The sequence below is a fragment of the Tarenaya hassleriana genome, unplaced genomic scaffold (assembly GCF_000463585.1).
Source record: "Tarenaya hassleriana unplaced genomic scaffold, ASM46358v1 Cleome66, whole genome shotgun sequence".
NCBI classification, from domain to species: Eukaryota; Viridiplantae; Streptophyta; class Magnoliopsida; order Brassicales; family Cleomaceae; genus Tarenaya; species Tarenaya hassleriana.
The window spans coordinates 301,464-324,186 of NW_010969135.1; the positions used below are offsets into that span (position 1 = coordinate 301,464).

General features: G+C 36.8%; 2 protein-coding genes and 3 long non-coding RNA genes across 10 annotated transcripts; 3 read left to right on the top strand and 2 right to left on the bottom strand.

Moving 5' to 3' along the window:
* The first annotated feature begins 1,634 nt into the window (after window positions 1-1,634).
* LOC104800271 (inner centromere protein B-like) lies at window positions 1,635-3,941 on the top strand. Its single transcript, XM_010523061.2, has 2 exons — window positions 1,635-1,806; window positions 2,588-3,941. Exon 2 carries the CDS (start codon window positions 2,932-2,934, stop codon window positions 3,727-3,729), a length of 798 nt encoding a protein of 265 aa, XP_010521363.1. The 5' UTR covers window positions 1,635-1,806; window positions 2,588-2,931; the 3' UTR covers window positions 3,730-3,941.
* Window positions 3,942-4,049: 108 nt separating this feature from the next.
* LOC104800273 (serine/arginine repetitive matrix protein 2-like) lies at window positions 4,050-8,428 on the bottom strand. Of its 2 annotated transcripts, none has more exons than XM_010523063.2 (4): window positions 8,028-8,428; window positions 6,851-7,176; window positions 5,433-6,760; window positions 4,050-5,328 (listed from the first exon to the last, which is right to left on the bottom strand). In XM_010523063.2, exons 2-4 carry the CDS (start codon window positions 7,043-7,045, stop codon window positions 4,281-4,283), a joined length of 2,571 nt encoding a protein of 856 aa, XP_010521365.1. In that variant the 5' UTR covers window positions 7,046-7,176; window positions 8,028-8,428; the 3' UTR covers window positions 4,050-4,280. The 2 variants fall into 2 exon arrangements, with proteins under 2 accessions (XP_010521365.1, XP_010521366.1); XM_010523064.1 differs by lacking the exon at window positions 8,028-8,428 and adding an exon at window positions 7,259-8,020.
* Window positions 8,429-12,273: 3,845 nt separating this feature from the next.
* On the bottom strand, window positions 12,274-14,676 carry LOC104800275. Of its 5 annotated transcripts, none has more exons than XR_769701.1 (4): window positions 14,095-14,676; window positions 12,922-13,813; window positions 12,685-12,842; window positions 12,274-12,536 (listed from the first exon to the last, which is right to left on the bottom strand). It is a non-coding gene; the product is annotated as an uncharacterized LOC104800275 (long non-coding RNA). The 5 variants fall into 5 exon arrangements; XR_769700.1 differs by having other exon boundaries at window positions 12,278-12,842; window positions 12,922-13,603; window positions 13,725-13,813; XR_769699.1 differs by having other exon boundaries at window positions 12,279-12,842; window positions 12,922-13,564; window positions 13,725-13,813.
* Window positions 14,346-15,281, top strand: LOC104800274. Its single transcript, XR_769696.1, has 2 exons — window positions 14,346-14,422; window positions 14,670-15,281. It is a non-coding gene; the product is annotated as an uncharacterized LOC104800274 (long non-coding RNA).
* A 1,287-nt stretch (window positions 15,282-16,568) lies between these two features.
* Window positions 16,569-22,687, top strand: LOC104800277. Its single transcript, XR_769702.2, has 4 exons — window positions 16,569-16,946; window positions 17,056-17,420; window positions 17,518-17,775; window positions 22,369-22,687. It is a non-coding gene; the product is annotated as an uncharacterized LOC104800277 (long non-coding RNA).
* The last annotated feature ends 36 nt before the right edge of the window (window positions 22,688-22,723 follow it).

Here is a 22,723-nt window from a genome sequence, read left to right on the forward strand (position 1 = left end):
ATTTGATTTAAATTTTACTATGATTTTTTAAATTAAATTAATAGAATACAAATTGAATATTAAAAATCAGTTTTTTTTAAAAAAACAACAAATTTTAATGAAAATCAAATACGAAACCAAAAGTATTACAAAAACTTTAAATAAACATTTTTTTTAAAACCGAAACAAATCTCAAATTTAATATCTATCCATTGATATTCACTTGTACTCTTAAACAAATCAAATCTTAAGGGGTGTAAACTATTTCAGATTGAAAAGATATTATGAATAATAAAAACAAAAATATCTGTAGAAAAAATGGACAAAATTGTGGGTCCTATTTCTTGCAAACATGGATTTTACTCCAAGTAGTAGTCAGCCGATGGAAGACGAAAAACATTTTCGGAAACGTGACTCTATGGATAAATACGGTATATGATAGGTGGGTCTCATTAAACGTAGACGATGTAAACATTATTATTATTATTATTATTATTATTATTATTATTATTATTATTATTATTATTATTATTATTATTATTATTATTATTATTATTATTATTATTATTATTATTAGAGATGGGTGTTTCGGTATTCGGGTTCAGATCAGAAATAATTCGCTTCGATTTTTTCGATTTTACAAAAATAAATAACAATCAGTTAATATATTATATTCGGTTTTGTTCGGTTTTAATTCCGTTTTTATTAAAAAAAATATTGATCTTTTAAAAAAATTGGTTTTTTGTATTTTTTTAAAATTCGATTTAATTTAATTTTAAAAATTCGATTTTTCTAAAATTAATACCGGTCAAAAATTTTAGACGTTTAGATAAAAACATTAACGTATTTTTGGGTTCTATATGAGAAGGGATCAGGGATGCATCCCTAATCACTTTTGTTGTTTTTTAAATTGAAGTTTTTCTCTTTCATCCCGTCATCAAAAGGGAATCGCAAAACGGGCTTTTTCATCGTAAAAGCCCATAACACTTATATAAGCCCATGAACTCTTTTTATTTATAATTTCGCCATCAAATAATTTGTATTGAATATATAACTCTAAAGTCGAACATGTCCTAATGTAATTATCGCGAATTATTACGTCATTTGTGGAATTAAAAGAAACTGTGAATAAATTAAGTGCTTAAATATATTTTGTGTTTGTTTTTTAAAATAGTTTTGGGTTTTTATTATAGATTATTATTTATTATCCGATTTATCATGTCTATATTTACGGGTCTATAATTCCAGTTTAATTTATTTGGGCCTATAGTTCAATTATTTAGATTTCGTAGCCCACCCACCAAGGTTTATGAAACCAAGGCACTTTTGTAACTGACGCTTTTGCCCTCCAGGTTTAACTTTCTAAGATCTGAGATCTCAGCCGTTGAATCATCCGTAAAACCATGGGCAAATCTCTAATCCAACGGCTGTGAATGGCTCATCTGAAAACACTGGCGTGACGAAGTGTCCACGTGGCTTGACAACGTTGCACCGCCCTTAGTCCCAAAGTCCCAATAGAAAACTTCCTCTCTAAAAAGTCAGATATTCTCGAACATCACTTGCCACGTGTCATAATACTATTGGCGTTTAATTTATATGGCCCCACCTCTTGTGTTCTCTTCTATATAAGTCGAATCCGTCGGTTAAATTCACTTTCTCCCTCTACACATCTTCTCTCTCTCTCTCTGGGTTGTTCTGCGCTTTCTCTCTCTAGCTTTCTCTGGATCCAAGCAGTCAATTTTGCTTCATCGTTTTCTGTTTCGCTCTATTTTATCCGATTAATCGGGGAGTTCTTTGAGGCGGCTGCTTCTATGCCACTTTGCCAAGGTTTTTGATCCGATTCTTCATCTCGTTTGTTTTTTCCGTGTATTTTCTCTTTCCATAGTTGAATCTAGATCGAGGGCTTTTCTGGTGGTTTAGGTGTATATGTTTCCCTGATCTAATGTTTGTTTATGGAATTTAATCGGAACTAATTGATATGAATCGATCTTTCTGTTTGTTGTTATTAATTTTAGATTTAATTTGATGTTTCATGAGTTTCTGGGAGCGGATCTGATTATTTCAGTTTGTGGGTGGTTTGTAGTTTCGTCGATACTTATATATTGTTTCTTACAATTTCGCGATCTGACCTCGCTGTTATGGTGTTGGTTGATTGAATCCATTGTTTCTATCAAAGCTATGTGGATTATTTGTTGCTGATGCAGAAAGCGAACCAAATTCTGCATCAGGGTGAAGTTCGGTGGTATTTGGATTTACCATCGTTTCGGCTGACGACACCTTTGTCGGTGCAAGAACGTGGAACTAGTTTAGCTGTTTGGTGCTTCAGTTCAGTCTTTATATTTCCTGAACTTTTTTAGACCAATTCAATTGTTTTGATTGCCAATCGTGTGGAGTTTGTTCTATCGTATTCTCAGTGATAACTCCCTTCCAGTTCAGGTTTCGTCGGCTAATTTCCCATGTGTCCGCTGAAACTGTAGTGGGGTTGTTTTGCTTCTAGACTTGTTAGATTTTATGGGTTTTTTGGGTATGTTCTGGCTTAAATGCCTTTGCGAGTGACTAATGGTTTTTCCTTTTCACCTTAATTCTAATTGAGTAATTACCCATGCAGAAAATGGGCAAGTGTAAGGGCTGCGGGAAATTAGGACGAATGCTTCCAAGGGATAAGTCTGCAAACTCTTACGACGTCTCCCTTCTGTTGTCTCCTGTTGTCTCTGTTTGGGATTGTATTGTCCGTAAGATGAGGTATTCGTACATACCAGAGTGGGTGTAGTTCTCAAGATTGCAGCGAGCTTAGCACAGTTATTTAGTTGATTAGTTGATAGAAGTAAAGGAATAGGGAAAAGGAAATAAAAAAACCAGCTACATTATGTATACCTTTTAGGTTTTTCCTCTTTAGGGAAGTCCAAAAACCTAGTACACAAACTTGGGAGGGGGTTGAAGTCAAAAGCAATCATGAACAACACAACATACATGCAAGCTCCGTCGGCCCCTAGAAAAGCAAAGAAGAAGCAGGTGAAAAATGAAGTAGACCGCATCAAACAAGCCGAGAAGAAAAAGAGGCGTCTGGAGAAAGCCCTGGCTACGTCTGCAGCTATCCGGGCTGAGCTAGAGAAGAAGAAGCAGAAGAAGAAGGAAGAACAACCAGAGATGAATGAAGAAGAGGCTGCAAAGAGGCAGCAGGAACAGCAGGTTAAAGATGAACTGGACCGTGTCAGACAGGCCGAGAAGAAAAAGATGCGCCTGGAGAAAGCCCTTGCTGCTTCTGCAGCCATCCGGGCCGAGCTGGAGAAGAAAAGGCAGAAAAGACTGGAAGAACAACAAAGGCTGGATGAAGAAGGAGCTGCCATAGCTGAGGCTGTCGCTCTGCAAGTCCTGATTGGGGAAGATTCCGATGATCCATGCCAAATCATGATCAATGAAGAAAGGGGTTTCAACCCATGGGGTTATGCCGCCAATGTTGACTTGTACATGGGCGGAAGAAGAGCCGAGAGCATTCCTCATCAAACTTGTGGCAATTATGCAATTCAAGGAATCGGGTTTCTGTCAAATGCTTATGGGATAGGAAACAGTAGCTGGTCACTCCCACATGAGCCTTTCAGAAGAAGGGAAGAATATGAGCTGTATTGTGATGAAGGGGGGTGGGATCACATGGGTATATCTGCTGATCTTATCGCGGCTCAGGCTGTTTCTTCGCTGCAGATATGTGAGAACGCCGACGCCATTGTCTTCAATGGGATGTTCAGAGGATGATTTGATTTGCCATTGCAGCAGTCAGTTGCCAGTAGATTAAGCTACTGCACATCTCGACTCGAGCAAGTGTGTAGTGATATGGCTTGTGTTCTTATCTTCCATAAATGTCTCTCTGATGTTTGGGGATGTTGGAAACAGACAAGACGCTGTTTGTTTTGTTTCGTGTTTGTAACCGTACCCGCTTGCTTGATTGTGTTATCTGCCTTTATCGTAAGCAAAAACTCCCCACTGCCGTAATTCAATGTTCAAATTGCAGGAAGAAGATTTTACCTCTTCTTTTTCTTTTTTCTTTTTTTTTGGTTGGGATCTACAAAAACATGTCAAATCAAAAAACCCCTTTCTTAGCCTGAGAGTTGAGAAAACAAAAAAGGAGAAGAACAACGAAAGACAAAGGTGGAAGAGAACGCTCTCTTCTCCTCAAAATAAACCCATCAGCACCATGAAAACCCTATTCTTCTTCTTCTTCTTCTTCTTCACTAATTAACCCCCAGCGACGATAAACCCCAAGAAAAATTTTTGGAGGAAAAATATGAGGAAATCTGCTATCTTCGTCATGACCCACTGTTGTTGTTGTTGTTTGTGACGACCTGAGACTGCTGCTGTTCCCCGTTAAATCTGAAACGTCGGATGTTATCACCGTCTTCGGATCTATTGTTGTCTGAACGCCGAGGCCGGTTCACCATCTCGTACCTGTTCCCTCCCTTCTCCTCCTCTCCTCCTTCATATTTACACCCCCGCCTTCCCCCTCCAGTCCCATCGAACCGTCTGTGTCGTAACGTTGGCCTGAAGTGACTCTCTGAGCTCACCCTTCTCATGGAAGGTCCGTTGCTATCGAATCTTTGTCCTGGCCTAAGCATTCTTCCTGGTGATTTCCTTATCCTGAAATTGTTGTTATGGTTCTCCCCTCCATCGCTGTTCCTCCCTTCGAAAAACCTCGAGTTACGTGGCGGCGGCGACATCCTATTCCTTGGTGGAGACATGAATCCCACCTCTTGGTCGGCTGGAAACCGCTTCTGGAACGGCAGCCTCACTCTCTCCATCCTATCATCAGCTCTCAGCCCGGGAGATCTGTTCCGGTTGTTCCACGAGACTGGGGAACGGCTTCTGGATCTTGATCGGGATTTCTCATAGGGTTGATGAGGGTAGTGCAATCTCCTGAAGACAGGAGAGTTGCTTCTCTCTCTCCTGCTACCGCCGTTGTTCCTGTGGTGCATCCGGCCAGGATACTCGTTCGCATCACCTGGAAAGCCTCGATCTACGCCTCTGAAGTCACGGTTCCCATCATCCGGGAATCTTCTGAACCGACCCCTGTATGCCCCACTTGAGAACTGCCTACGTATATGACCATCTGGTCCTGATGCCGGCTGATCAAACCCATTCATCAAACCTCGACTCTCCACTATGCTTTTTGGGCGACGCCCGAAACCAAAGGAGCTGCCTTTATAGATAGGAGAAGGGGAAAGACGTCGTTTAGAATCCCAGCCACCAAAATGCCCTCTTCCGGGACTCCTACCGCGCGTATGGATTCCTGATCTGTCCCTCCCCATAAACTTGTCTGAACCAGCATCCCTCTCATTTGACTCATCGTAGCTATCAGACCTGAAACAAGGAGGATTCTTACGGTTAGGCAAGGATCAACTTAAAAACATGTAAAGCAAAAGGCATTGTTAAAAAAAAAAGGTTGTCAGCATAAGCGGACTTGCCTTCTCTGCTGAACAGTACCATGTGAAGGCAACTCCTTGAAGGATTTTGAAGAAAAAACACTAGAAGGAGAAGGGCCCTTCGCATAAGAATCATTCAAGGAGACAACCACATGCTTCTCTATATCACTACTTCCTTCGTTAGTCCCCGGGATCCTTTGTGCATCTCCAGATTCTGAATTTACAGGTCCAAATTTTTTCTCTGCCACGATTCCCTTGTCAACACCGTCCAGTTTACTCTCATTACCTTCACCCAAATGATAGAATCTTTCATCCTCGGGTTCAGAACCATAATCCACCTGTTCAACCTCTGCGGCATCACCTTCGTTTTCTTCCCAACAAGGATATGGTTCCCTCAACTCTCCATCCTCAAACTGGGAATCATCATAACCAGATTGGGAATCCTTGGTGTTTGGAACAGCTGTTTCAGCCTTAGACCCAGAAGGCAATGGGATGCTCACATGCACATCCGATGAAATCTCGCTATCCACACGGTCTTTACAACCGTTGATAGGTTCTGTCTCCACAGGGGAAACAGACTCTGTGACTTTTCCTTCACCGGCATCACAAGGTTGACACCAAGCATCCATCGTCAGATTCAAATCCCAATGTAACCTATCATCTTTTGGGCACTCAATGTTCTTAGACTTTTCAGTTTGCTCGTCAGCAGATGATTTCTCTGATCCAACCGTTTGGTTCTGAGGTGCTAAATTTTCGTTTTCATCTGCGTCAACATTCCCCTTTGGCTTTTCTGTAGATGATTCATTGGAAACCACAATAATGTTGTTCTGGTACACCATCTCCCCAGAAGCAGGATCCAAAACATCAACCGGATTTTTCTTAGATGACGTTACAGTTTCACTCTTGTCTTCCATAGCCTGGTCACCAGATTCATGAACAGCATCTTTCTGGGAGACAGTAACTGTCCCAACTAATGATCGGTCGTCACCTTCCACATGGACAGATAAGGTCGAGGGAATTTGCTGTTGAGCAGGTTCTTTAACAAACAGATGATCCCGAGCTGTCGGTATATCACTACTTATTTCACAACTGCAAGCAACATCAGCAAGTATCTCGATTCCAGAGAAGTCATGACTGTTGCAATCGGGCTTTTCACCAAAATCTTCTGATGTTCTTCCATCAACCAGATTGGGGTTTAACCTAGAAACATGCAATGCATGATTGATCTGTGCACGATGTTCTGGGCCTTCATGTCGAGAAGAGGAACTGATTGAAGGCGATGATGGAAGAGGAAGGATAAACCTCCGCTTCTTTATCGGAACATGCTCTACTTTTTCCGCAAAATGCTGACCTAGAACAGCAACCCCAAGCTGCCATACATAGAAAAAATCATGCATTAGGATCAAAAGACTACAATGATAAACATATACGAGGAACACAAAGAAAAAAAAGCCAAGAACCTTCTCAGATTCTGAAACACCTTCCGCCCCTTCGCCTGCTGCACTCCTGTCTACTGCCTGAACATCCAAGGCTGCAACTCGTGCAACTGGTTTCTTATTACGTCTTGTTGAGCTCCTACTCCCTTTAGCCACCATTTTCCAAGGAAGACCAGAATTGATGGTACTTGTAAGCTCTACATCATCAGTGCTCGTCATGCTTCCTAGATTTCAATCCCATCCACCGAATATCAAATACACTGCAAACTTGGATTTATTGCCACTTCCTATTCACTTGACACCAAAGTTTAGGAGGTATGCTCCCCTGAATTGTTTTGGTACTACCTCACCTGAAAACAAAAAATTAGGTAAGCAAACCATATAAACAACCGAAACACATGGCAAGTTCACAAATCAAGAGATAGTGCCTACTCCTTCTACAAGAAATATAACATCTTCTGATCAGGATGTGATTTCAGACATATTGAGTTCAATATAGCAGAAACCAGCCTCCTTATTGGATCAAGTGCGAGCAATAGACACACAGAAGGCAAACATGGGAGCCGTTTACGACTTAGATGAAAAATTTCTAAGCATTTTCTTGACCCCGTGCCATGAAAGACGATAGCAAGATCCATGTAACTCTGTCACTCCCAACTTCTTTGGTCTACGAAAAAAGCAGCAAACGTGGGATACACCGTGTTATGAAGCGCATCAGACGTCGTGGAATGAGCTCCTCAGTCTATCGTTTAGGGTCGTATGTACATCAAGCCGCCTCTTTTGCTCAATCAAGCAAAAGGGTAGAAAGAAAGGTAGGAAGAAAGGTGAGATCTCTGCCCAGTTGTTCAAGCCAGACCCAGATGAAGACGGGAGTGATCTCAGGAGGAGGCGCAACGATTAAGTTTTCAAAGGTATGGACGCGTAAAAGAGCGATCAATGTCCCAGGATTTAGCATCAATGGTCCTAACAGGAGAGGATCTCCCGGCAATCGCAGGTCGAGACATGGTCTTCGAGCAAAAGCCTAAAGGATCTGCCATGCCAAGGGAAGTTTCGAGCCGTATCGAAGCCGACATTGATGTAACCAAAACGTCCAAAAGCAAACCGTGTAGACATCAAAGAACGAGGATCTTCTCCGCGCCAAAGAATATAATCAACCATCACATAAACAGTCAGAAATCAAGAAAACTAGGGTTTCATATACCTGTTCCACCAACTTCTCTTTTTTTTCCCCTCACTCAACAAAAAAATCGCCGCTGATTTGAGAGAGATCCGATCAAATCCTCTGCAAGAATCCACACAAACCTCCCTTTTCAACAGCCAAACAAAAAGCAAAGATGGATTCGACTCTCAGCCTCCGTCGTCTACTCTCGCCGGATTTATAAGTCTTGGAGACAAAACCACAGAACAAGACCGATGGAAGGGACGAATCGGAATCTGAAACAGTAGTCAGATGTTGTCGGAGAACAAAGAGAATCGCCGATCAAAGTGGCGGCGGAGCTGGTTCTCTTCGTCGTCGTCTTCACACAGAGCAAAGCTATAATAAATTAATTTCTCTTTCTCTCTCTTCTCATTTGGATGAACAGCGCAGAGCTTGGTGCCCTATCACCACGTATTTATCATCCTAGTTATACCGAAAATACCCTCGCTTTCCCTTAATAATTTCCGGATTTGCCTGATACTCTCCCTCGGTTTTGCAATTTTGCCATATTATTCTTTTGTAGGAAATAAATAATATTTTATTAATTTTTTTGAATCCTCGATTCGGCTGCCGTGCCGTAGCAAAGAAAGTCAATAGTCAAACAGAGATGTTTTGGTTTGGTGTATCGAGTTATTGGATTTTCTCCTTCGGACCCTAATCTTTCCTTTTTCTCTTTTATTGCCCCTTAAGTTTTATTTTAATCGTTTTACTCCCTATGCCAATCATTTTTCTGGAGATGGTCCACGAGTGGATGTGTTCTTTCTTCCTTCAGATTTTCGTTCAACACTGTTGTAAGTCAAACAGGTTTTTGGTTTTTATATTTTGAATAAATTTAATAGATCATTCAAATTGTATAATATGTATTTAAAATAATATTTATCTAAAATAGACAATTTAGATGGTAAAAGATTAGACAAAATTTCTTTCCGATCCAAATTCGAGTATTCATTTAGAAAGAGTCATCTAAATAGATTTTTTTATTTTGTAGAAGATATAGTTACATCGAAGATGTGTAAAATTTATTGATTATAAAAAATATATATTTACGTGACAAAATACAAAATATTATTTTGCATGTTTGTTCTTTAGATTTTATATTATAAAATTTAACGATAGTATTTTTAAAATTCGAGTAAATTTAAGTGTTCATTTTAAAATGACAAAATCAAACATTTGTATTGCGAAAACTTAAAAAAACGTCTTATTTCACGTCACACTATTTTAAACTATTAATTACTAAAATATGTATCAATTGGTATCGATTTATATAAATTGTTCAATATGATCAATCCATTTACATATTTACTATGATTTGGTCATTATTACTATTGGGTCGCTAAAATAAGCTTATAACGACAAAATATGTTATGGACGGGTGAATTAGGTTATGGGGTAACATGAAAATGTGCAAAACATCTGACATGAACTACGAAAATTTTATATGGACCGAAAATACGCTGTTATTTGTGTTGATGAAAAAATCAAAGTAAAATCAGGAACATAATATTTCCTACCGTTTGAAGAGATTATGAATGGAAAAAAATCTGCTTTAAATGGAAAACTGTGATTATAACTTTGAATTATACATGAAAAAAAAAACATAGTATATTCCATTTTGGGATTTATGTGCACAAGATAATGACGCTTGGATAAATGTTAAATTGTTAATGCAATATGCATGTATAAGATAAGGTTAAAAATCTAAACGTAATGAGAAATTTGCGTCTATATATAAGATAAGTGATTGAATAGCAAATCTGAGACTATTTTTTATTCATTTGCAAAGAAAAAAAATTGGATTTTTAATAGGGAATTGACTTTAAAAAAGGGATAGAGATTTGTTTTATGTTTAAGGTAGAGAAAACAAGATGATAGAATTGTATATTTTGATTTGGATTTTCAAATTTGAATTGAGTTGAATGGAATAAATATATAACGATAGAATTTGGTAGAAGAATTAATTTAATATATTTTTATAATTAACTGAATTGAATTCAAATTAATTATTAAAATAATATAAAAAATTAATAAAGAAGTGAATCTCAATAAAATCCAAAATTAAACAAGATTCAATGTCAAAAAAACTAATAAAACCTTCACAAACAGTAAAAATGGGATAAAAAAGAATCAAACCAAAATAAATAACTTATCTGCAATTATTAATATATTCTATAATCTATATTTTCTAAGGAGCAAACAAAAAATCCCATTAGATATATTATCACTTACACACAAAAAAAATCTTTTACTTAAAATTTATTATAATAAATCATCAACTGTTATTTTTTAATAAAAAAGACTATCAAAAATATAAATTGTTTAAAAACTATATTTCACTTTAAATTTGATATATTAAAAAATCATCAAATCTAAATTACTAAAAAAATCTATTTTAGTTTTGTTATATAAATCTAAAAAAATTGAATAAAAACATATATAAATTATACAATTCTAAAAATAAAAATAAAACATAATATTTATTTAAATTTATCATATTGTAAATATCACCTTTATATAATAAATTTAAATACAAATGTTATATTTAAAATTAAATATATTTTATTGATTATAAATATAGAAATCGATAAATTTAAAAAAAAATAAATATTTGTCTTATTAAAAAAAAAACTTCGTTTTACATATAAAAATTATTCAATCTATACAACATTACATGTAAAAAATACTATATTTTTATTTCACTCTATAAATATATTATCTATTATATAATTAATTTATATGTAATTTTACACTATATAGTATTTCAATTACTAAATTTTTATTTTAAAAAATCAAATTGATAGTTTATAATATCTCAAATATCAATACATGATAAAATTCTAAATATGATATTTACAATAAATAAAATATACTTAATTTTAAGTATAATATTTGTATACAAATTTATTATATAAAGGATGATATTTATAAATTAGAATTTTATAATTTATATATATTTTTATTCGAATTTTATAAATTTTTATAACAAAATTAAAACAGAATATTTTTTTTTGAATAATTTAAATAGTGGATGAATCCTTTATTAAAATTAATATTTGATGATTTTTTATAAAAAATTTAAAAGGAATTTTTTGTTTCTAAACAATGAAACAATTAATAATTTTTTTTGGGTTTATATCTCTTTTATAAAGTAAGATATGATTTGCATGGTAGGCTTTTGAAGACCTTGAGTTGCACGGCAAGAAGAAGAAGGGCACCACCAACACTCATCCCAAAGTCAATAAAAGATTCCCTCCATCTTTTCTTCACTCTAAAATCTCGATTTTGCTTTGCTTTTTCATTGCCATGATCGCTGCTTTAGTGTTTTCCTTTTAATATAACGATAGAAATTGCTTTTTTAATTTTCCATTTTTTCCCCGATTTCTTCGTTGACCTTATTTTTTTTATCCGGTTTTTAATTTCAATGAGATCTCCTTCGTTTATTTAATTTAATTTAGTTTCCAATCAATGGCATAATCACTTATACTAACGGTAGGATACGTACACACTACATTTTTAGGTATATAAAAGAAAATAAATATAATCGTTGTTTTTTTTTATAATGTGGAAGTTCACCGGACCTTTGGTCCGACTATATTTTCCAGAGTCTATACTTTGCATCCAAACTTGGATAATATAATCGTCGTTATGATAGCTACATCCACCACACACACACACAAAAAATGCATCCAATGATTATATATTTAAAGAATTATAAATGGTGAAAGCATACAAAAGGTACCAATTGGAGTAAACGGAATCAAGGTTAGAATATTATTTGCTTGTTGATTAGTTATCTTAACAAGTAAACAAAATATTAAAAAAAAAATGGAACTTGACGAGGACCCTATTGGGTAATGATACAAAATTATTTCCCTGTCGAAGAGTTATATAAATATTCTTGTATATTATTCTCTTTATTGTATAGCAATACATATATATATATATAATATCTAAAAATCTAAATAAATCTTATATATGCACAACTATTATATTATCTTTATAAACCCTCCAGCAAAAATAATAGGAATCGGTTCTAATATACAAAAAAAAAATGGCTAGACTTTCACTTTTGAATTTGATGTATACTCTTATAATTTCATTGCATACATACACGAGTCTTATATAAAAATTCATTTTAATATATGTAAAAAAAAATTATATAAATACTCGAATTCGTATTCAATGATCAAATTAATCAATATAAAAAGTTTAAAATGTTCAATAAAATCCACAAAACTTTTCTAACTTTTAATTTAAATATACGAGTTTTACAAGAGTAAAAAAAAGTGCATAAAAAATTACAGATGAAACCGAAAATGGCACTAAACGTGGTATATTTGTAAAAAAAAAATCATAATTTTAATCGCACCATATTTTTCCTAAAAAAGTTATAATTTCTATATTAATCTAAAAAATTGATAGAAAATTCGTATTATATTAGAGCAAGTAACATGGCTGCAAGAAAGAAGCAATGCCTTGAGCAGATCCTGCACTTGACTTTAGCGGAACAGCCTGAGATGTTTGAGGTTTATAGTTCGGTTTCTTCAGAAACCACACTTCCTTTTTTTAACTCTTTTCCCCGGAAATTGCCGTGGTATATCCAAAACTTGCATGACTCGAAATAACCGAACAAGCTAATCAAGCAAAGCCAAGAAATTACCTTCAGTAACTCTTCAAGAAGGCGAGGTGAGAGCTACCTAAGCAAAGCTGGAGAGAGGACCGCTGATTCACGAGCTAAATGGGGGAGGTTCATCATCAGTTCTACGAACAGGAATCTCCATGTATTCGCCTGCCTTGATGAAAACTTCCATAACCTTGCTGGACATGTCAAACGCGACTCCACTTTTACAAAACATTTAGCCATTTTTACCATGTCTAAAGGTTGAAATTTAAGTACCTTGGGGCTGAAGAGTAAAGACGGCTTCATTAGATGAAAGCATGCTGAAAGCGTCTGATGCATAACATGGTTCCCGGTACACTTTGATGACCTCGAGAGATATATCACAGCAATCAAAAGGGGCAAGAGAATACAGATAACCGTACCGACTACCCACAGTAATAATACGGCGCCAGATGCTCCATCTATGCCTATGAGAAATTGAGGAAGAGCAATGCCCACTTGAAATCCCTGCATCACAATGCAAGATTTGATTTAAAACGGATTCGGAAAATCCATGTTCACTTGCAAAGTCGAAAACATATCCCTCCTTGTCTGCCTTCTGGATGGCCATACTTCTCAAAGTTTTCACGATACAAGATGCAAAAAAATTTATGGGTCTCTGTTACAATTAGATAAGCAAATCAGCAGTAAGAAGTACAAGACGCAAAAGAAAAAAACTGTAGCTGCAATTCCCTCGAGCCAAAGGGAAGAAGCTCTTTATAAACTAAGAAGCAGAAAGCACCCTGGCCTGGTCCCTGGATCTGGTTTTTTTTTTTTTTTTTTATCAGGATGGTATTGGATGGGCAGCCTTCTATATGCTTTTTTAATTTCTGAATCCGAAGCTCCAGGTCCGAATCCAAGTGGCTCGAAAAACTTGAACCTTTACCACCCGAGATTATGAATAAGAAACCAAAAGTTGCTAACAGAAGGGGGGAAATCAAGACCACAAACAAATACAGGTCAGCTATCAAGAAAGGCAGTATAATCTAACATCACATAGCTTTGGGCCTAAATTGAGTTTGAAGAGGAAATCGCCTTACCGTTCATGTTCTTAAATCTTAATGTAGTATATCATCACGACCCAGAGGAGTACAAGGGTCAAGTTACTACATGTCGAGAAGTTACATATCTGCACAAGTGAATCAACGAGTTAGGAGGCATAAACCATCACTGTTCACCAAGATCGATGAAAGACTAACCCCCCGCTTAAATGTGACTAGTCAGAGCCCTAAGCTACAAACCGAATCCGGAATTCAATCAAGATTAGAGAGGCGAGAAACATTCCCAACGTCAATCTGGATTGGGAATGAGCCAAGCGCAGATCCTCCGAGGGTCAAATCGCAGGAAAGCCAAACATGGGATTTCAGTACACGCTTCATCAAGCAAGGCAAAACATGAGTTGTAATGTACCTGAATGATGGAATCGTACATTAGATCGCAATCTGATCTCGAGGCGCCCCGCCCCCTCTCTCTCTCTCTCTGCGATGGCGCCAAGGAAGAAATCAACTTGAAGAAGAAGAAGAGCAGCTCGGGAGAGAGAGACTGTTTCAGTTTTGGGCTCGGTCAAGTTCTCAACCCGACCCGGATCCTTTTCTGTCAACCCGACCCGGTATTTAAAATATTTGATTTTGTTTTCGCAAAATGTCACCAACGGCGAGAGCGCGGGCGGCGCCTCCTTCTCCTCGCCTTTGCGTCGCCTCGTGGATACCGGAGAATTCAAAGTCCCAGAGAATTTCCGGTGAGATCTCTCGATATCCTGAGAATTTCCGTTGCCTTGTATGATTCGTGCTTATTCTGCAAACTTATCCGACTCGATTATTACAATATGTGAGGTGAACATCATCCGAAGAAGAAGCGGGAAACGATTTCATGTGGAAACGTATAACTAGTTCGACAGGAATATTTTTTGTGTAAGATTTATGAATTAACGCCAACAATTAATTTCGTGATGATGCTTGATTTGAGTTTGTGATGAACCAATGTAGTGTTCCTGGAAAGCCATTGTTGTTTCTCGAGCTTGCGAATCTGATGAATAGAAAAAAGTTCATGTGGATTCGGAATTTCACGGCTCATTCCGAATGTGTTGCACCGAGTGATGGAGGATGTCCCTTGTCCAATTCACCAACTATAATCTACTTGAACTGGACATGTTCATGAAGTGGACTTCGCTGCTGGAGATAGCACGATACCAAGCCCTCTGTTATTGTAATGGATGCTTTAAAATGAATCAAGCACTGAGTGTTTGTGTTTCTGCTCTTTCATCAGATATCCATCTGGTATTGTTGATTTGTTGTTCTTGCAGATTCTTATTTGGACCAGTGTTGTCAAATGGCGGCCATGGCCCCGCCATGGCGGGATGGCCTGGCGGATTTCAAGGTAGACGCCATGGTATTTGTATAGCGTGGCGTGTATGGCGTTTTCGCCATTGCGTGCGCCACATGGGGTTTTCCATTGTGGGTTATGGCGGCCATAGCCCCGCCATGGCGGAATTGCGTATTAAAAGGGAAAGTAAAGTCCAGAAAAAAAAAAAGGAAAACACAAAAATGGGAGATATCGAAGCGTCGGTCGAATAGTTTAAGATTTTGGAAATAGAAAAATTGAAGAAGGAAAGAGAAACAAAATCTGGAAAGAGAGAGTTTCCGAAATAGAAAGAAAGAGAAAGAAAGATTGCAGAAGAAGTTGAAGAACACAGAGAAAGAGAGAGGACCCGAGGAAGAAAGATTGCAGAGTCGCGACTCGAGAGAGAATCGATCTGTTGGTATTTATCTGTGTTTTTCTTTTTTTTTTGTTGATGATGAGAGAGACATCTGTTGGTATTTATCTGTGTTTTTCTATTTTTTTTGTTTGTTGATGATGAGAGAGACAAACTCTCTTTCTCTTCCGTGAGAGAGATAACAAAAGTCTGCCATGTTTTATTTATCTATATTATTTTTGTATGTACATCTTTCTGCCACCTAGCACTAGCATCTGTTACGATATGTATTATGTATGTAATTTATAGGATCATTCATATTTATTTTCTATTATTTTCTACCGTGTTCATGTTCATGTGTTTTCATAATTTCGATATTTTTCAATGATAATGTCAAACGAAGGCGGACAATGTTCACAATCTGCATCTACAAATGTTGCTCCTAAAAGAACTAGAAAAGATCCTGGATGGAAATATGCTGAAGCTGTAGAAGAAAATGATACAAATACTCTCGTATGCAAGTTTTGTAGAAAAATTATGAAAGGAGGTATTACAAGAGTAAAGGAGCATCTGATGGGAAAGAAAGGCAACACTACTATGTGCGAACTATGTCCGAAAGAAGTACGTGAAGAGATGTGGGAACTTCACAAACGAAAGAGAGTTACTGGTTCTACGGTTTGTTCCAACGAGCCTATGGAGTTTGATCTTGATGATTTAGGTTTTGGATTATCTGATGAAGAAGAAAATCCACAAACAAAACGGAACAAAAAAGGTCCTATGGATTTGTTTGTTAGAAGACCCGAAGCAACCATTTCAAGGAACAAGAAAGAAAAGATGAGACAACAAAATATCAGAGAGGTGTGCGACAAAGATTCTGTTGGTGGAGTTCACCAATTTATTGCAAGGTGGTGGTATCAAGCTGGGATTTCATTCAATAGCATTAAGATGCAAAGTTTTCAAGATATGTTACATGTTATTGGACGTTTCGGCCCTAACCTTCCAGCTCCATCTTACCACCAAATAAGAGTGTCATTACTCACCAAGGAGGTTGAATACACCAAATCATTGATGAAACAACATCAGATTCAATGGGAGAAACATGGTTGCTCTATTATGTCGGATGCATGGACGGATAGGAAACAGAGATGTTTGATTAACTTCTTGGTCAATTCTCCCGCTGGCACAATGTTTATGAAGTCGATAGATGGATCTAGTTTTGTGAAGACCGGTCAAAAGTTATTTGAGATGTTGGATTCTCTTGTTGAAGAGATTGGAGAAGATAAAGTGGTTCAAGTGATAACCGATAATGGAAGCAATTACGTCTTAGCGGGGAAGATGTTAGAGGAAAAAAGGTCACACCTCTTTTGGTCTCCTTGTGCCGCTCATTGCGTGGATTTAATCCATCTGGTATTGTTGTTCTTGCAGATTCTTGTTTGGACACAGCTTGACGAAACCTATCTAGTTAGTGAGAGCCGTGGTTCCTAGCAAGAGCTTAACCATACGATTGCAATTGCCGCACTAACCGCGACAGAATCTGTACATTTCGCTTGAGATATGTTTTCCACGTTGTGTAAGCATTTCATCTTGGACAAGTATTGGGCAAGTTAGATTCTAAAAATACCACGTTATGCTTATGCATATACGTTGCGATTCTCGTCCTTATTATTCCCTCTTGTCAGGATTCGTTCGGGAGGAAGAAATTAGTTAGTCTGATTCTTGAAGTTGTTCTGGACACCTGGATCCTTCCGTGGCGAGGTGGTGGTCAGTCTGGTACCTTGAACTTGAATAGGCCTGGTTAAAGGGCCACAGCTCAAGGAGGTATCTTTTGAAACTCTTTACATAATCGTGTGCGTATTTGATTTCATACGTAACTTGTGTTGTTTCCCCATCCAATTCAAAATTCTCCTAGGTCACCTTCATCCAATTCAATTCAAAATTCTCCTGTTTCCTGGTTTAGGATTGAACTTGCCTTGTTGGCTTTTCATGAAATATATCTTTGTTTTACATCTGAGATACTGTGCAACAAAACTCAGCTGTTAACTCGGTAAGTGGACTTTATTCTGAGATTAAATTTAATAATCTATGCTTTGCTGACAACTAATCTGATGTTTTCTTCTATTTGTTATCTTTGTTTCTGACAGTATCTAATCCATCTGCTGCTGCTGCTGCTGCTGCTGGCACAAGTCAGACAGCATCTGTGTTTATGTTATGCCTATAATTCCATCATTCAGGACAGGGGAAATGCCATCAAGCAGCAGTCACAATGGTCAGGATCTCTCCCAAAGAGAAGATGGGAAAGAAACAGAGTATCTGCATCAAAATTAGTCAAAGAGGGAGATTCCAGCTGCTCATAAGATGGGCGTCCCAATGGCAACTACAACTGTCTGAGCTTCATGGAGGTAACAGTAAAAAACTTTCAATATTATTGTCTGATTGTGATCATGTTTGCACATCTAGAACGCGCACACACGCATGCACAGAAAGTGTTATAGGTCGATCGATCTCATATCGCTTTCCTTTGCCAAACCCATAAGAAATCTTAGGGGGCCCCCTTCCTAAGAAACGATCCAAGCTCGTATCCCTTTTAGACTCACCAAACCAAACCCACACTAGAGAAAAAGAAACGTGTTCATCACAAATTATAAAAAAAAAAAAAACCCAAATAATCCCAATGACAACGACAATCACATCATTGTATCTCATCAATCCTATGGCTCTCCTTGTTTTATCAAAAACCACAAAAAGCTTTTTAGTTGGGTTCTCTCTATCGTTTGCTCTCTATCTATAACCGAAAGGGAACAGCAGATTTCTTGTCAGAGAGACATCACAAGTTCCCAATGGAATTTTAGGCCACAGCAACTGGAGCTCTTAAGCATTAGAGTTAGGTTAGGACTCTTGTATGTCTTCAGTTGCCAAAGCTTTGTTGTGAATATTGTTGGGCCATTTCTTCAGTTTGATTGAAACCGAAAGAGAAGTGAAAGATGCTAACCAAACATCTTTCTCATTCCCTTTTGCTAACTGAATGTATAGAAACCCCATCGTATTCTCATACAGTGATCTTTTCCATTGTAGAAAAAACAAAAGATAGAGCAAAAAACAAGACATCAAATATAGGAAAATCTTCTAGTGGTGGGTGGCCCCAAATATTGTATTATAGCATCCATCGTTCCTCATTTCTGTCTCGTCACATAAACCCCAATGAAAACCAAACCCACATCTTTTTATGTCTCTTAAGTTTTTTTTTTACCTTGTAACCATTTCCTTTTATAAAAAAAGGTTTTATTTTTCTTTAGTGTTAAACACCAATAAGCCAAAAATCACACGTTAGAATTTCGTGGATTGGTATTGGCTTCTTTTTCCTTTTTCCTGTCAATTCCCATACACCCTTGTAGTGTTTCTTTGGTTGTTCCCTTTGGAAAGTTCTCGCGCAACCACAACCATTCACCCATCTATTAATTTCTTTGACAATATCATTAAACACCGTTAATGTTAAGTCTTATTTCCACACAACAAATACACGCATATATACGTATATATGTGCAAAATGGACCGTTAAAACTTTTTTTTAAAATTTTATTTTAACAAAGTGGAACCGTGAAGCACTGGAAAAGAGAAAACAATATGGTGATGTTGTGCTTCGATTCCTTGTTTTCTAGGAGCATATATTCTTGTTCCTTGTCTCTGTGCCCATTTTTCTTTGTGCTGATTTTGCTTCCATTAAAGACGTAAGCGATACATATTCCTTTCAGGCAACTGACCACGATCATAAAATGATAAACCTTTTGTGCTCTTAAGGGCTATATTCTCCATAGTTTTGTTTCATAATGAATAACAAATGGAATATTTTTCGTACCATACCCCCTTTTATTAAAGGACACGGTTCTATGCTTTTCCAAGAATTTCCAGATTCCACGATTTGGCGAAGAATAAGATCGTGAGATCTTTTTTATAACAATTTTTGTCAAAATCTGCGTGATTTTTTTTTTATATTGTGTGTGTATGTATGTGTATATATGAATTTGGCGAAATGAAATATAAAAAAAAATGAACTCAAAAAGTGGGGAAAATCTCAACTTTCTAATTACAAAATGAAGTGAATTTATTCTTCTTTGGGCATTAAACATGCTTTCCTTTCCGCTAGATACAAGTGTCTTCCTCCTCACTCCTTTGTTAGGTTTCGAGCGAGTGGCATATGCGTATATGCATATACAACCCACTTACATAATATACGTATATATGTATGTAGTATATGATAGGCTACTACTGTTCCGTAACAGTTTCATTACATTACGGTATAGGGAAATGATAATTTTTTTTAAAAAAAAAATATTGAAGTGGAATATCTTGTCGTCTCAAGGAAACGAGTGATGCCTTTCTTTCTGCTCTTCTGCCTTTTTTTATGAGAGGAGGAGGTGATATCTTTTTTGGCGTTTGTCTAATGTCCACCTTCTCCATCTCATTTGAGATTTCGCAATGATATGTGGATTGGATTTGGACCATATTGGAATTCTGTCACGTGCCTCTAGGTAGAGCGCACGTGCTCCTGACATGCATGTTGCAAACCCCTTCAATAGAGGAAGTGGAGGATGTTAGAGAATAAACAATAATACGAAATCACACGTACGTACCCGATAAGATGACGACTTCAATCTGATCCGATAATTCTGTCTTCAACCGGGTAAATGGGATTACAGGAATACACTTTTGAGATACAATGAAGCGACAATGATTTCGGTTTGCCCTTCCGATAATCATCAAACAGAAATTGTTTAACCGAAAACAAAGAAACCTTTGCACATAGTTTTCTGCGTACAATAACACTCAAATCTCTCACAAAATCACTTAGATCTTGTCACAAATCTGTGTTTTATATTCTTTCTCCATGTTATATGGCCTATGGTTTGTTTATAAACACCAAAACGTTGAAAAGACATGAAAACTCGGAAGTTTTCGCCGTCTGGTCGTGTCTTTTCGCTCAAACGGCACTCAGAAAAAACGAGCTACCCGCCCTTTATTAGGACTATCGTCCGTTTATTCAAACTTTATCCCTCATAAAAAACAAGCTGTCCGTTCACATTTTTCGAACTGTCCTTCCATTTTTTTCTGAGATCACTTTTCACGTTCTAAACCAAACGTAACCTTTTCCGACTAATCATAACACTTTAAACAAATTCACAACACGTCCTTTACAAATATTTTACTCCTCCACCATACTCGTAATACATGTGCATCATGAATTATATGAGAGACTAAAACCAAACCAATCAACCGTTTACTCTAAAATACCAATAGAGGAGATTCAGATATATATATATATATATAGAAATCTCCATGCCATATTCTTTATTTGGAGTTAAAAATTTATGTTTATGAGCATTTTTTTTTTTAGTAGTAGGTGGAGTGCAGCTTAATATTGGGTAGACCCGCGAGCACCTGATTACATCCGTCCTAGTAACAGGAAAATATTACAAACCTCACTCAGACAGTGGAGAAAGGCCGATCTGGTCTGTGTTTAACCAGAGGGAATGGTAAGGTGAGATTCCCAAATTCATGGCATATCTCAGTTCTGACCCCACAAAAAACTTTTTTTTAGAAAAAAAGGCTAAGAAAATAGAAATTTGCAAATTAACCCCCATCCCATGTTTAACGGCCCTTGTTGTCTTGTTTCCTACCATCACATCACATGCCCTTTCCATTAGGGCTGGCCACAAATACCCGAAAATCGGGTATCCGTCGGATACTCGTCTCACGGATACCCGATTTTAGGGTACTCGTAATTTTCAAATCCGACTCCGAATCCTGATTTTTCAATACCCGTGAATCCGGATCCAAATCCGGATAATAGAATTTTTAAACTGGATATCCGCGGGTACCCGCGTATTATGATTATAAATAATTATATCTTATATTTATATAACATTTTTATAAAATACAATTATTTTAGATGAAATAATTTCATATTTTTTTAATATTAATTCAAAAAAATTAAATTTATTATTTGTCTCTTATTATCTCTTTTATCTTATATATTTTATCATAATTCATCAATTTTTATAAATATATCTTCATGTTTTAAAAATTTTATTTATGAATATTGTTGTTTTTCTTAAATAAATCCGGATCCGGATATCCGCGAGTACCCGACTATTATTCCGGATACCCGTATCCCGGATACTCGTAAATACCAAATCTCGGATACAAATCTTATAGCTAAATACCCGAGTCTCCCGGATCCGAATCCAAATCTCTCGATTTTCCCGGGTATCCGACCCGTGCCCACCCCTACTTTCCATTGGCCCCATCCTTTCTCTCGCCTTCTATCGCAGCCTGTTGCCTAAGTAATTTTTGGATCTGGCATTGGCAAAGTGATTTTTGGATTTTAGGATCTAATATATCTATCTATAATCCGATAGAAAAACATTTTTCCTAGTTTGATGTGAAACCCAATAGAAAAATGCGCAAAACTCTCGGATCCATTAATATAAGTTATTCTCATAATAGAGATAAATGTTTTTTTTATAATTACTGATATCCGGTGAGATTCGAACCGTGTAGGTGAAAAAACACTTTGTGCTCCCACGCCACTATACCACCACTTCTGGACATAATAGAGATAAATGTTTTATAACTCGCTTGTTAATTTGCTTGGTCCGTTATCGATAGAAAGTAAGGTTCTACATTTCTTTTGAACGTGTGACTCGGTTAAACACTCAGGACTTTTTACAAAAAAAAAATCCAATTAAAAAAAAGATATGACCGAAAAAAGCGATTTCTCGTCTTCCTTGTATTATTTTTTTTTTAATTTTAAAATAAAAACTATATGTTATAGCCGGACGCTATGAATTACCCTTTTCCAAATCAATACAACAGTAATCGCTATAAATATTATATAAATCAGGAGAAAAAAATACCGCATATGCTTGTGCATATAAATGCGTACAAGTGGCGTATTCTATTTTAAATCCTCTAATACAAATTATTGAGACCGACAGAAGAAGATGGGGAAGGAAGGAAGGAATCGGACGGCTCAATTGGCCGCGTGAGAACCACGAGCCAATCAGAAGACGCGGTGAAGATGAGCGTGGAAGCAGAGAATCGCAGCCCCATGGTGGAATCAAAGGGTTCCAAAAGAGTGGTCCCCACTTTTGACATTTTAACGAAGTCAAAGCACACAATAAGAGCGAGGGAGAGTCCGTATCCATATTCCACTACGAAATTGCGAGGTCTGAGTGAGCTAGGAAGAGAAAGAAGAGAGAGGAATGTGTTACATTTTTTTTAATGTTTGAAAATATACAAATATTTTTCACTATCAATTTGATGTTCATAACACTTGATAAAAAGAAAAAA